Source organism: Dermacentor albipictus, chromosome 3 (assembly GCF_038994185.2).
Source record: "Dermacentor albipictus isolate Rhodes 1998 colony chromosome 3, USDA_Dalb.pri_finalv2, whole genome shotgun sequence".
Classification (NCBI taxonomy): Eukaryota; Metazoa; Arthropoda; class Arachnida; order Ixodida; family Ixodidae; genus Dermacentor; species Dermacentor albipictus.
Genome location: NC_091823.1, coordinates 124,442,102 through 124,454,613, shown reverse-complemented (window position 1 = coordinate 124,454,613; position 12,512 = coordinate 124,442,102). Strand labels below are relative to the sequence as shown.

The following is a 12,512-nucleotide window of genomic DNA, read 5'->3' as shown; positions in this document are numbered from 1 at the left end:
TCGGTGTTGTATTCAACTGAGCTTCATGTCTACCGTTCGCTGTTAAGGGACGAATTCCATCACCTGTTATGCAACACTTTGCAGGAATCACGCCATGGCAAAGAAAAACACAAAAAAGTCTGTGGTTAGCATTTATGCTTACCACATTAGCTTCTGAAATAAGCAATTCGTAAAAAAGTGAGGGATTTACGAATACATGCGCACGGAAATAAATGTTCCTTGCGATATGCAAGTAGCTATGTATACCCATCACAGTGTCTCTTGATTCTAAACTCTTTACACATTAGGCTACAGAATATTTCTCGTTAATTATGCGCTTCAATGACCTTATTTTGCTCCACTCAATACCAGGACGACTACATTAGCATGTCTATTAAAATCTGTATCAAAGTAACACAAATGAGACCATGTGTACCCTGTAATGAAGTGGGTAATTAACCAAATTTCGCAACAAAGTCGGTCGCTACGCATGTCTGCAGTACCTGGTGCGCTTTGCAAGTGCTAAACTCTTGTACACTGACGCGCAATAACGAAATTGAAGGAGACGTGCTTTCTATACAGTTTAGATGCGGTCTTAAAGCCAAAGAAAATAATACGCAATGTCCTCGGCAATTATTTTACACACTCTTGACGCCTCTTCCGGGACCAGCACATAATTTTTGTTTTGCTGAAAATTTCCTCCTTTCTAAGATGTACGCATGCGCTGGCGAAATATCTGGTCTGATCCCCGCCCCCTCCTTCTTTGTCTGGCTTGCGGACGTGCTGCTATGGCATGATCGCTTCTCAGCGTGGCCACAGAAGACTGCCTGGCGTGGAAGGTCCGAGTTCTTTCTATTATTGTGGCATTACCTATACATACATGTTTGCGAGTGGTCGCGGTGTTAGCGCGTGTAACGTGGTCTGGCTACCGGTTCATCTCGGCGGCGCCGGGCTTCCGTGACCTCGCTCTCACGGTATGGTGAAGTTATTTCGGCAGAATGGAGTGTTACTGCAGGCACGGCCCGCCTCATAATGAGCAGGATTCACATTAAACAAGGTAACACCACTCCGCAAGAGTTTTGTGGTAGCTCTTTTTGCAATGAGCCGATTTACTTATGGATGGGATCTATACAGTGTTGTTGCCGTGTTATTGCTGCCGTTTTCTTCCGAGACACGTAAAACTCGGGAGCCCATCAAGCTCTGCTGACCGCTTTCTCGCGATGCCCCTCACCTGTTTTGAGATGAAAATTCGGTTCATTCATTCATTCATTCATTCATTCATTCATTCATTCATTCATTCATTCATTCATTCTTTCATTCATTCATTTGCGTTGTTCGCCTTTGCAAGTGCTCATCCGGGGTTTTCATATGCATGCCGTGCGTGAATACGGCGGATTCGTTGCTGAAACACTGTTGCGCCTAAAATGTGTGTGGGTGGCAAGCAGGCTATACCGTTTTGCAGGAAAGAAGCGGGCCCGTGTTTTTGACAGAAACTTTTCCTGAGTTCCTGAATATAGAGAAGTCAACCCGTGCCCTTGTTTTTTGACAGAAAAGGTTGATTGTAAGCGTAACTACATAATGACACATCAAATGAAACGCAAGCTGTAAATGTTTTTTTTAAATAATGCTGTGTTGTACATGCTTGCGGATATAGTGCGCTGCCTTTACAACAATACATGCTTACCAGCTAGCCCATCATTATATACTCAACGAATTTAACCTGAAAGCATCGGCTAGTCTGTTAGTCTTATCCAAACGGCAACAGGGCTAAGGATAAGGACAAAGCGAAGATGCATAAAAAGACCATACGAATGGAAACTTGTTTGTGAGCTCTATTTCTGTGGTAGTATTTTCCCTTTGTAATGTATTTAAAAGCTGACTTTTTCGTAATGCGTCCCACCAGATTCCGGCTACACTTACACTGACCACGGCTGGGAAATCCCGAATCTGACCTTGCGGCGATGGAAGTCAAGGCACCCGGGATTAAACTGCAAAGCGATCAACTGCAAGAACGCCTTGACACCATGCATTTCGGATTAACTAAAGGCCCCTAATGGAGGCAAGCACGCACGCGACTGGTGGCACCCACTGAATGCACCTTCACGAACGGCTCGACGAAAACCATAGCCTCCGAGAGTGCATCGGCGTAAGGTAGCCGGTGCGATCTCGGAGCTAGGCCACGAACAAAGCGTTTGTGTACCTTGAATGCCAGCGCTCGCCCTCACACCACTGGGGGCTCTGGCTTTCTCGGGATTCTGCCACGCCGACTCCTCCCTGTTGACAATCTGGGGAGACTCCAAGCGACTCGGTCGCGGCGTAGAAGACGCGGAGACGCGGTGCATGACGGCCCCTTCGTCAGCTCGGCCTAAGAGCGCGTCGGAATCTGCGCCCTGCAGCAGCGCGAGTGCGCACGATGGTCGGTGCCTGGCGGATGGCGAGACGAACGCGGTCCGCTCGCTCATCGAGTTTTCAGGGCCCTGCGCGGTCGCGGCTTCGACGGCGGAGGGGCAGTCACAGTCCTGCTGCGCAGGCGACTCCGACTTCTCAGCAGCTGTGGGGGACGGTCTCTCCCATCCACGTCTGAAAGAGCGTTAATGTAATTTATAAGCTATGTGGTTTTTTACTCCAGTTGTCTGTTTATGTCCTACTCTCTGTACTGTTAAACATATATCTCCTTTTACAACCTGTATCTTTCGCCGGTTTTCTTATGACATAGATTTTTCTGTTCGTTGCTAGAAAGTCCTGCCATTCACCTTCTGCGCATTACACTGCTCTGTTTTTAGGGTAAGTCAATGAAAAAAAAAACACGTTTAAGAACTTCACCGCACACCTTAACTGAATCACATATCCTACAGGGAAATTTCAAATGCTCCATGCCCACGAACATACAATACCCCCGCAAAGGTTTTATATATGAATTCTCAAGTGCAAGGATCCCTGATAATTCTATACAACGTAAATTAAACACATTTTTCTTTTTTCTGAGGTGCATTGAAATTTTTTTAGTGTTACGCTTAAAGTAATTTAATCAGCAATGTGGTCTCTTTTGTCGTTGTATTAGGTTAACCTTGAAAAAGCCAGAACACAGTTGAAGCGGCCCAAGTTTGGCGAGCATATATATTGCGCGTTTACTTTGCCACGCAGCTTGCCTTCTAGCAAGGGTGTCTGTGATGACCCACTTAGGGGGCAAGGGTTCGTGTACTCAATGGTTCGGTTGGTTCTCTTAGGCGGAGCCTCCGAGAACCCAATTGAGGACAAAGCCGTTGGTTTGGACGCACACACAAAGACTTTTAATCAAACAAAATAGGAGTCATAAAGTAAATAGCAGGAAACAGAAAGCATGCCTAAAATACACACTCAAGCAGACATTGCGGCAAGAAACACACCTAGGGCTTGCATGAGGTTAACGAGGGCGCGAGTCCGGGCTTGCCACGAGGGCGGGGAGGCGTCACAGTCTCGACGCGGCAACGCGGTGAGAAGCTGGCAGAAGGAGTGGCGCCGGTCTCAACAAAGGTCGCGGCGTAGGCTGACCGACCGGGCGCCGGGAGCGCGCCAGCTCTGGCTAGGCGAGGTAACGCTGGCGGCTGGGTGGCAGGAGCAGACGGCGTCGGCGTTCTGGCCGGGCAGCTGGCGTAGAACACGGGCCCGTAGCCCGACTGTTCCTGTCTCGCCCACGGGCGCAGAAGCTCGGACGCCGGCCTCGGGCAGCAGGCGGCACGAGAGACGGGGCGGCGTTCTGGCCGGGCAGCTGGCGTAGAACTCTGGCCCATAGCCCGACTGTTCTCGTCCTGCCCACTGGCGCAGAAGCTCACCGGCCTTGAGGAGCTGACAGCACGCTCAGGTAGATGGGCGACGCACAGGAACAGGTTGGCAGGAGGCCCCGGTCTGATGAAGTCCTGGTGAGGGTCCGGAACCCGACGGCCCGTCTTCAACGCCCGCTCCGGTGGTTGACCTCCTCCTGCCATCGCTTCCTGGGACTCTCCTGGCGTCTCCCCGGCGTCTCCCTGCGTGTCCTCTCGCGTGTGCTCTCCGTCTCCCTTGCGCACCCCGCTTTTTCTTCTCGTCTGGCCGATTTGGCATTCTCGGATTGGCTGCCTGATGCCCCGTGGTCTCTTCTGATTGGTTGCTTTTCTTTTTGTTGTCTTTCATGCGCCGCGCGTTCTCGTGCCGGACGCTCTTCGGCATCGTTTTCCTTCTTCCACCTCGACGCGCGTGCACTCAGTGTCGTCTGCTCCTGACCGTACCGCTCACCGCACCATGTCGCGCACCACACATCACACGACCCCTTTTTTAAGTTTTTGTGAAGAAAAACTGCCGCTCAGTGCGCGACATAGTTCACAACAGTACAGTCATGGTCTGTCCACGAGATTGCGCACAACACTACAGTCATGATCTGTCCACGAGATTGCGCACAACACTACAGTCATAATCTGTCCTCGAGATTGCGCTGTATGGTTCCAACGCACAGTTCACTGAGCACGCAGATGAAACCGTTAAAGGAAAACACTAAGTCAAAGAAAGCGCACCAAGTAAAAAAAAGCAAAGAAACTAGCATCAAACTCTAACAGCATGGCATTGCGACGACATAACCTTGCTATGGTAACAATAACGTCTAGAGGCGTAGGGTTGTAGTTCCCCCTGTATTCTACCCATGTAGTCCGCCCTGCGAAGTTCCGCACGTTGACCTTCTTGAAGGTCATCACCAAGGTTAATTGTTTCTGTACCCGGGCACTCATTTGTTGTGAAGGAAGGTATAGGGGTGTCTGTCTCGCCCTCCTCCACCACGATGAATGATGCTGACTGTGGGGAACTTTCCGGTTCACGCTCTTCATAGCGCTTCAGCATGTTAATATGGAACAGTTTTGTGGTATGTCACAAGTCCAGCCAGTAATCAAAGTTGCTTTACTTTCCTGTGACCAAGAAAGGCCCCTTCCAGTGCATGAGCAGTTTGTTGGCCGTCGTTGGAAGCAGGATAAGGGCACGGTCACCAACTTTCAGCTGGCGTATCTTGCTCTTAGGATACGTTCGCTGGCAAGTGTCTCAAGAGCGTACGTATCTTCTCACTGCTTCGTGGACTCCTGGCCAGTAGAAGGATTCTAGAACACGATCTATCGTTCTCTTGATTCCTTGGTGTCCTGCGATCAGGCTTTCGTGCGCCAAAGTGAGCACTTGACCACGCAATGTTTGGGGTACTACCACTTGTTGGGTCGCTTTGCCCGAGTGTAGCTGGCAACGACGATACAGCACTCCCCTTACTGCTTCGAATGAGTAGGATGCTAATCCTTTGCCTTGGAACACTTGACCCACTTTGTTCCTACAAGATTCTAAGGTCTTATCTTCGTTCTGGGCCGTGGTAAGATCCTTCCAGGTTATTTTCAAGGCGCTGATATTGATCGTGGATGTTTTCGGCTGTTTGTCTCGGCTCTTGATGCTGACCAGCAAAGCATCTGGGGAATGGTTTTCTCCCTTGGTTCTTTTCCCACTTGCTATACCATCTTCGATGGGCTTCTTCAGTCTTTTTGTCCAGGTTTTATCTGGATCATGAAGTTCTCGTGAGCCTGGCACATTTCCGATAATAACATCGTATAGCGGAGCTGCCATACGCTTTACAATCGCTGTACCAGAAAAATAAGGTGAATTAATTTCAACCTTGGCCTCGGGAATTTCAATGCGGCTGCCATCCGCCAGGACAAGCTTAGCGGTGGTACCTGTCAGAGCCTTGTCTGGTACGAGGGAACGACGCACGACCAGCGTGTTGCTTCCCGTATCTCGCAAGACTGACGCGGTCTGTCCGAAGACGAAGCCCTTTAGCACTGGCATCTTGCGTGCTACAGTCCTTGTGGGGGTCTTCACCGTGTTAGCTATGTCTTGTTCAACGACTACTGCGTTTGAATCTTCCAGGTGCTCTTCCGGCGACAACAGGCAAGACGTCCTTGGTGGATCATTTTTCTTGGTGCAGGCTTTGACATCATGCCCGAGCTTACGGCAATACCCGCAGTACGGCTGCCTCAGCTTAGATCGGCAGTCTGATGCCCCGTGACCCAGTTTTCCACATACGAAGCATCGCATTGGAACTCTCTCAGATGGGCTTCCGGTTTTCTCCGTAGGGTTACTGCCTTCCGATTTCTACCGGAACACTAACAAATTGGGCTGTCTCTGAGCCTCTAGGAAATTATCGGCAGCTTCGGCCATGTCATCTAGCTGGCGGTAGCTCTTCTCGCGCAGGAAGAGTCCTAATCGATGATGACAGTTGTTCAGAAATTGTTCCGTCACCACTAGGTTGCGAAGTGCCAAATACTCCTTTTCGGTTTTGGACATTTCCACCCACCGATCAAAGAAACTCAGTAGCCTAGTTGCGTACTGCTTTCCAGTTTCGCCATCTTGGGGTTTGCTCTGTCGGAACTTCTCCCGATAGCCTTCCGCCGTAAACCGAAAACGCTGGAGCAACGCCAACTTGGCTTTATCGCAGTCGAGGGAGTCTTCTGGAGACAGACGTCCAAAGACTTTCAGAGCTTCTCCGCTCAGGCATAAACTTAGAGCCGTGGCCCATTTGTCTCTAGGCCATTCTTGTCCGGTGGCGACGCTTTCAAACCTTTTTAAATAGGCATCCAAGTCGTCCCGGTTTTCGTTGAATCCCGGCATCAAACTGTGAGGATTTACGCTCAATGGTGCACTCCCTCCTGGCCCTCGGTCAGCTGTCCTTGCAGCGTCCGTTGCCGCCATTTGGAGGCGCAACTGAAGCGTTCGCTCCTCCAATTCTAGCTGCCGTTGGCTCGTCTCGCCACGATTGCCCTCAGCTTCCCCGACTTTAAGTCGTAACTGCAAATTTTTCTCCTCTAATACAAGCTCCTGCTTTTTAGCCTCGCGCTCCGCTGCCCGCTCTTCTCGCGCACGCGCTTCCTGCTCGTTCAGCCATGCCCTCAACTCCGCACCTTCCAGCCCCATGCGCTCGGCTAGCGCTAACAAGTCTCGTGTGTTAGCCATAGTTCCTAGCCGCTAGAGAAAAAAGATCCAAGCGAACGGCTTTGTCCTGTCGCCGACGCCAATTTGTGATGACAAATTGACAAACAAAAAGAAAAGCAACCAATCAGAAGAGACCACGGGGCATCAGGCAGCCAATCCGAGAATGCCAAATCGGGCAGACGAGAAGAAAAAGGCTGGTGCGCAAGGGAGACGGAGAGGACACGCAGGGAGACTCCGGGGAGACGCCAGGAGAGTCCCAGGAAGCGACGGCAGGAGGAGGTCAACCACAGCAGCGGGCGTTGAAGACGGGCCGTCGGGTTCCGGACCCGAGCCAACCAGGACTTCACCCGACCGGGGCCTCCTGCCAACCTGTTCCTGTGCGTCACCCGTCTACCTGAGCGTGCCGTCAGCTCCTCAAGACCGGTGAGCTTCTGCGCCAGTGGGCAGGACGAGAACGGTCGGGCTACGGGCCCGAGTTCTACGCCAGCTGCCCGGCCAGAACGCCGACGCCGTCTGCTCCTGCCACCCAGCCGTCAGCGTTACCTCGCCTAGCCAGAGCTGGCGCGCTCCCGGCGCCCGGTCGGTCAGCTTACGCCGCGACCTTTGGTGAGACCGGCGCCACTCCTTCTGCCAGCTTCTCACCGCGTTGCCGCGTCGAGACTGTGACGCGTCCCCGCCCTCGTGGCAAGCCCGGACTCGCGCCCTCGTTAACCTCATGCAAGCCCTATGTGTGTTCCTTACCGCAATGTCCGCTTGAGTGTTTATTTTATGCATGCTTTCTATTTCCTTCTATTTGCTCTTTTTAGTTTGATTAAAAGTCTTTGTGTGTGTGTTCAAACCAACGGCTTTGTCCTCCATTGGGTTCTCGGAGGCGCCGCATAAGAGAACCAACCGAACCATTGAGTACATGAACCCTTGCCCCCTAAGTGGGTCATCATAGTGTCAAATCATAAGCGGCGTATTTGATACCAAAATGAGAGCAACGTTGTGAACTCTGATAAAGAAACGCATGCCTCGTATGGAGAAAAGAAAGGGGACCTTTAAGAATCGTGGACACGTTTGCTTGGCGACGACCATTTACCGAGCATTTGTGAGCCTTAGTCCCTGCTTTCAAATATTATAATTCTGAGATAGAGTGGTTACTCACTCACACGAGAATTGTTGAATGCTTATCGAATATACGAAGGAAATCACACTAGCGGCGCATTGCTCACATCGACAAGCGGTTAACACCGCCTGTTTGAAGAGAACCGCAAAGAACTGAAAGTGCCTCGAGTGCTCAGTCGCACGGAAATTTCGCGCATATTCAGAGCCTTATTTCACGATTGGAAAAAGATTTTTATGTAGCACGTATTGAGCAACAGAAAACTGTATCGGAAGTTTATCATGTTGCTCTAGAATTTTCATGTTTACCATTTTCATATAACTATAATATTTGAGAAGTCAATTAGTCAATTAGGCGGAATGCAAAACAAGAAATCAGAGTAGTCCCAAGCGACGGCAAACAAAATTACCTTGGTTCTGCCCAGCTACGTGGCATTTGCATATTTCTAAATCTTGGTGCATGATAGTTGGGACACCCTGTATACGTACAAAATAAACGCGTAACGAGTGCGAACATGTCCCGTGCGCTTGGTTAAGAAAAGTGTTGCCGTTGTATTATTGCATGTCCGCTCTGTGAACTTACTGTAAAGTGAAAACGCTGTGCCAATAGATACGCGTCTTTTAAGCTATAGCGTTTGGACCGTTTATTATGATGAAGTCAAAATGGCTAAGGCCCCGGAGGGGCCTACTAAGAGCCTTGGGAAAGTTCTTAGTAGAGCACTCCGAGTCTCGAACGCATGGCCCACGTTCAGCGTTTGGGGCGCCGTGTGATAGGAGGAAATCAGTTATCGGCTGTCGCTCAGTCAAACCACAGCGGCTGTCCTTAACGAGTGGCTTAACAGTGGCACAACTCCAGTTTATCTCAGAAGCAGCGGGCACCTAATCGCTTGTACGATGTCCTCCATGTACAAGATTAAGCAAAAGCTGGTTCTAATTAGCATTCAGCCACAGGAAATGATGAATTCAACTTTTCGCAGGTACCCTAGGCTGCACCATTTTCTTAACGGAAGCTATACGCAAGCCAAGAAATAGCCACAGCGCTAAATATGGAAATGCTTATATTGTCACGTTGTCGTGACGGTGAAAGACTTGACCGTGATACAACGTTGAGTCACAAAACTAACTCTCTGTTGTGCGAACCTGTACCCACGGAAGCAAGCTATACTATGGCACAACGACAGTGGTGAGCAGATTCGTTGATCGTCGAAACCTTATCTACAGGTCAAGCACATGAGCTACTTATATATTACTCAGCGAAGATTGCATTGTAATCACTTCCAGAATACACAACACTATCCGAGTCGCGCAAGCAATCTGATTAAAATATTCAGCGACAACATAGAGCACTGATGAAAGCGACGACAATAGTCGAGAATGTTTCGACACACGCAGGCGACGCTTTGCGCCGGGCGGTAACGCTTAACATTTCTTAGACGGTGAGGTAAGCCATGACGCGTGCCAATATGCACGTAGCCAGAAATGCTGTCCATCACTTTGGAACCACTATATTAAAGCACGCGCGAAGCCCGTGCATACGTTGTATCGTTTAGGCGTGAACAAGAATATCACGCGCGATAAGGAGCGTAGGTGCAAAACGCAATGTTCTTGTCCCCTTGTTTGTGCCTCATCTTACTCGGTACGTACTCTGCGGCTAGTGCACCTGTCCTAGGTGCGTCGTCCCTGCGGCCCTGCGAGGCTTGCCCAACTGGCAAGGTCGGTGAAGTGCTTTTCGCATCGTCTCTTGATGCGGGTGCACTGGCAACAGACTCGCGCACCGAGCCCGTACTCGCGGTCTGCTTACTCGAGAGACTACGATGGTGACGAGGATTTGGCACTGAAGACCTCTTGGGCTTCTGTAGGCAAGAACGAGAAGGAGCAGGCGCGTAAATAACTTTGAAATGTGTTAGGGTACGTTTCATTGAGCCTTAACCTAAAGAGAAATAAATTTCTGAAGATCACTGTTACACTTCGCAGCTACTGATACCTTCAAGTGCGTAGAGCCGCCGGTACCGGCTCATTGCCATGTTTGATGAATTCTCTAACTCTGACTCATTCGGCCAGCTAAATGGCTACCACCTTTTTCTTCACATTTATGCTGCGTTAACGTAGTGTTATGTAAGGCTGCCAAACAGGCGCATACAACCGGTGGGCTATTAGAGCAACATAAGAGCTGTGAAGGGAAGCGCAACGGTCGAAAAGTGTCTACGGGATTATGTTATGAGACAAAATTTCTGAAATTTGCAGGATGGAGCCAGCTCATGCTGAACTGGGGCATTGCATATCGCTAGTAGAGGAATTCCTGCGGCGACCATAAATTAGACTATGTAACGCCGGAGAATGCAAAGTAAGGACGTATTTCATTGATTTCACGGTTTCGTGAGCTCGTCTTTTATTTTCCGGGAAGATTAGTCCGTTCTTTTTATTAGGGCGAAAGCCTCATATGTCTCATCGGTCAGTCGATGTTGAGGAAAAACACGTCCACGACGCGAAAGGTACAAAAAGTCTTTGTACCCTCAACCTTTAGTGCAAGTCGAACCCATGACCTTTGGTGTTAATGAAGACGAAGTTAATTAAAGCACCCGAGCCCACGATATTTGGTAGGAGCCGAATCCATGACCATTGGTGCAAGTAGAACCCACAACCTTCGGTCGGAGTCGTACCCATCACCTTTGTTTGTAATTAAGGCGGAGCTAATTACTGCACGGGTAATTATTATACAGTTAATTAAGCTACTCAAACCCACGACCTTTGGAGCTAATGACGGCGAAGTTAATTAAAATACAGTTAAGCTAGAGGTAATTAAGGCACTCGAACTCACGACCTTGGGTAGGCGTCGAACTCTCGGCTTTTGGAATAAAGAGGGATGACTAAGCAAAGTACACTAAGCGAAATAACGGGAATGTCTAAGCGAATTAAGAGGGTTAACTAAGCGAAGTAGACTAAGCGAATTAAGAGGGATGTGTACGTCCGGCGTCCGTCGATAATGCGTCGGCACTCGGGCTTTGCCCTTCAAGTCGGCTTATAGGGATAACGCAAGGTACCCTGTGAACTTTTCTTATTGCTGTAGCTGAGTTTCGAGATCAGTGTCTCGTCCTCGACGTAAACGCGGTTCTACGATTCCGTACCGAGAGGCGATTCTGCGTTGCGCACACTATTGTCTTCAGTCATGTTGCTTTACCTTGCTAGTGACGCGACCAAACTTAACAGCCGTGCGAAATGCAGTGTATGTGCCTGTGCAGAACCGCAGCGATGAATCTCGTCGCCACGCGGGGACATGCCGCTTCTGAACTCAACACCTACCGCGCGTGACTCCGATGGCGACCGCTGACGTTGGCCTTCCATGAGGAACGCAGGTCTGGGATGTCGCCTTCTCTTCGGCCTTGCTCGAAGAACACGCGCACTGCTGCTGCTTCTTCTTTCTCCTCTACGGCGGCAAGCACGGTGGCGCGCGGTGCATATTTATGATCCGCAAGAGCGGCGTTTCCAACGCTCTTCAACTTTTTTGGGGCGTAAGCATGACGGACGCTGTAGGAAGTGATGGGATGTCCCATGGACTGTCTTTTTTTTTCCTTGCAGAGGCAAATAACGAATGAAGGGAGTGCTAAATGTCTCGGTTGTCCTATTCCCGGCAGCGTAATAGACCTAATCCCCTATCAGTGACATTTATGCCACTTCTTCATCTTTCCCAGTTATATTTGCACTTACCGCTAGCCTCACATTTGTTAAAGGTATTAGGGATTCAAAGTGGGTAAACACTGGACAGCCACTGGGCAGATATCACTATATCCTTTCCACGGTATTCAGTGCTGCTAAGCACAAAGAATGGTTGAAAGGAACTAGAGCATCTGATTGGGGCTGATTTCGGAAAGTCATGAAAGACACAGTGAATGGGGAAATTGAGGACTTGGGCGCCTGGGTTGAGGCGACCAAGCAGGACGGTTCCGATAGCGGAAGCAAGAGCAGGAAGGTTCCGATAGCGGAGGAGGGTTTCACTGTGGACTCTAGACTGTTACACATGTGGGAAGCACATGCGAGTCTCCTTCGGAGGTGAAAGAAACAAAAACATAATGGGGTCCTCCGTAGGAAAGTGGCCAAACTAGAACAAAATATCGAAACCTACACATTGGACTTGCAATGCAAACAATGGGGCAGATTTGTGACATGATGAATGGGCAATTCGGATGCAAAAGAACATGGCAGTTGTCGAGGCACCTTTTAGATCCGGCGGCAACCAAATCGGCACAGAAGGGTCAAATCGCTAGTTTTGTTCATCAGTATCAAGGCAAGACTGGGCAGTTCATTCAAGAACTCCGAAGTCATTACATAAACGGCGAGGCGGGCAGTTGCTTGCCGGATTACTCGGGAGAGGCAAACCTAGAATTAGATGCGGACTTTACCGTGGCGGAGGTGGAGATTGCAATGGGGCAGCTTCGTACTACGTCGGCAGTGGGTCCGGACGGGGTTAC

General features: G+C 49.8%; 1 protein-coding gene across 2 annotated transcripts in view; it reads right to left on the bottom strand.

Moving 5' to 3' along the window:
- The window catches only part of LOC135909446 (Na(+)/citrate cotransporter-like), a 60,381-nt gene extending 48,913 nt beyond the window's left edge, over positions 1–11,468 (bottom strand). The window contains exons 1-3 of one of the 2 annotated variants that reach the window (XM_065441405.2): positions 11,347–11,468; positions 9,691–9,899; positions 2,180–2,559 (exon numbers count right to left, since the gene is read on the bottom strand). In XM_065441405.2, coding sequence (XP_065297477.2) covers positions 2,180–2,559; positions 9,691–9,899; positions 11,347–11,388 — 631 coding nt within the window. In that variant the 5' untranslated portion in view covers positions 11,389–11,468. The remainder of the gene's footprint in view (positions 1–2,179; positions 2,560–9,690; positions 9,900–11,346) is intronic. The other variant, XM_065441406.2, reaches the window with a different exon arrangement.
- Between the last annotated feature and the right edge of the window lie 1,044 nt (positions 11,469–12,512).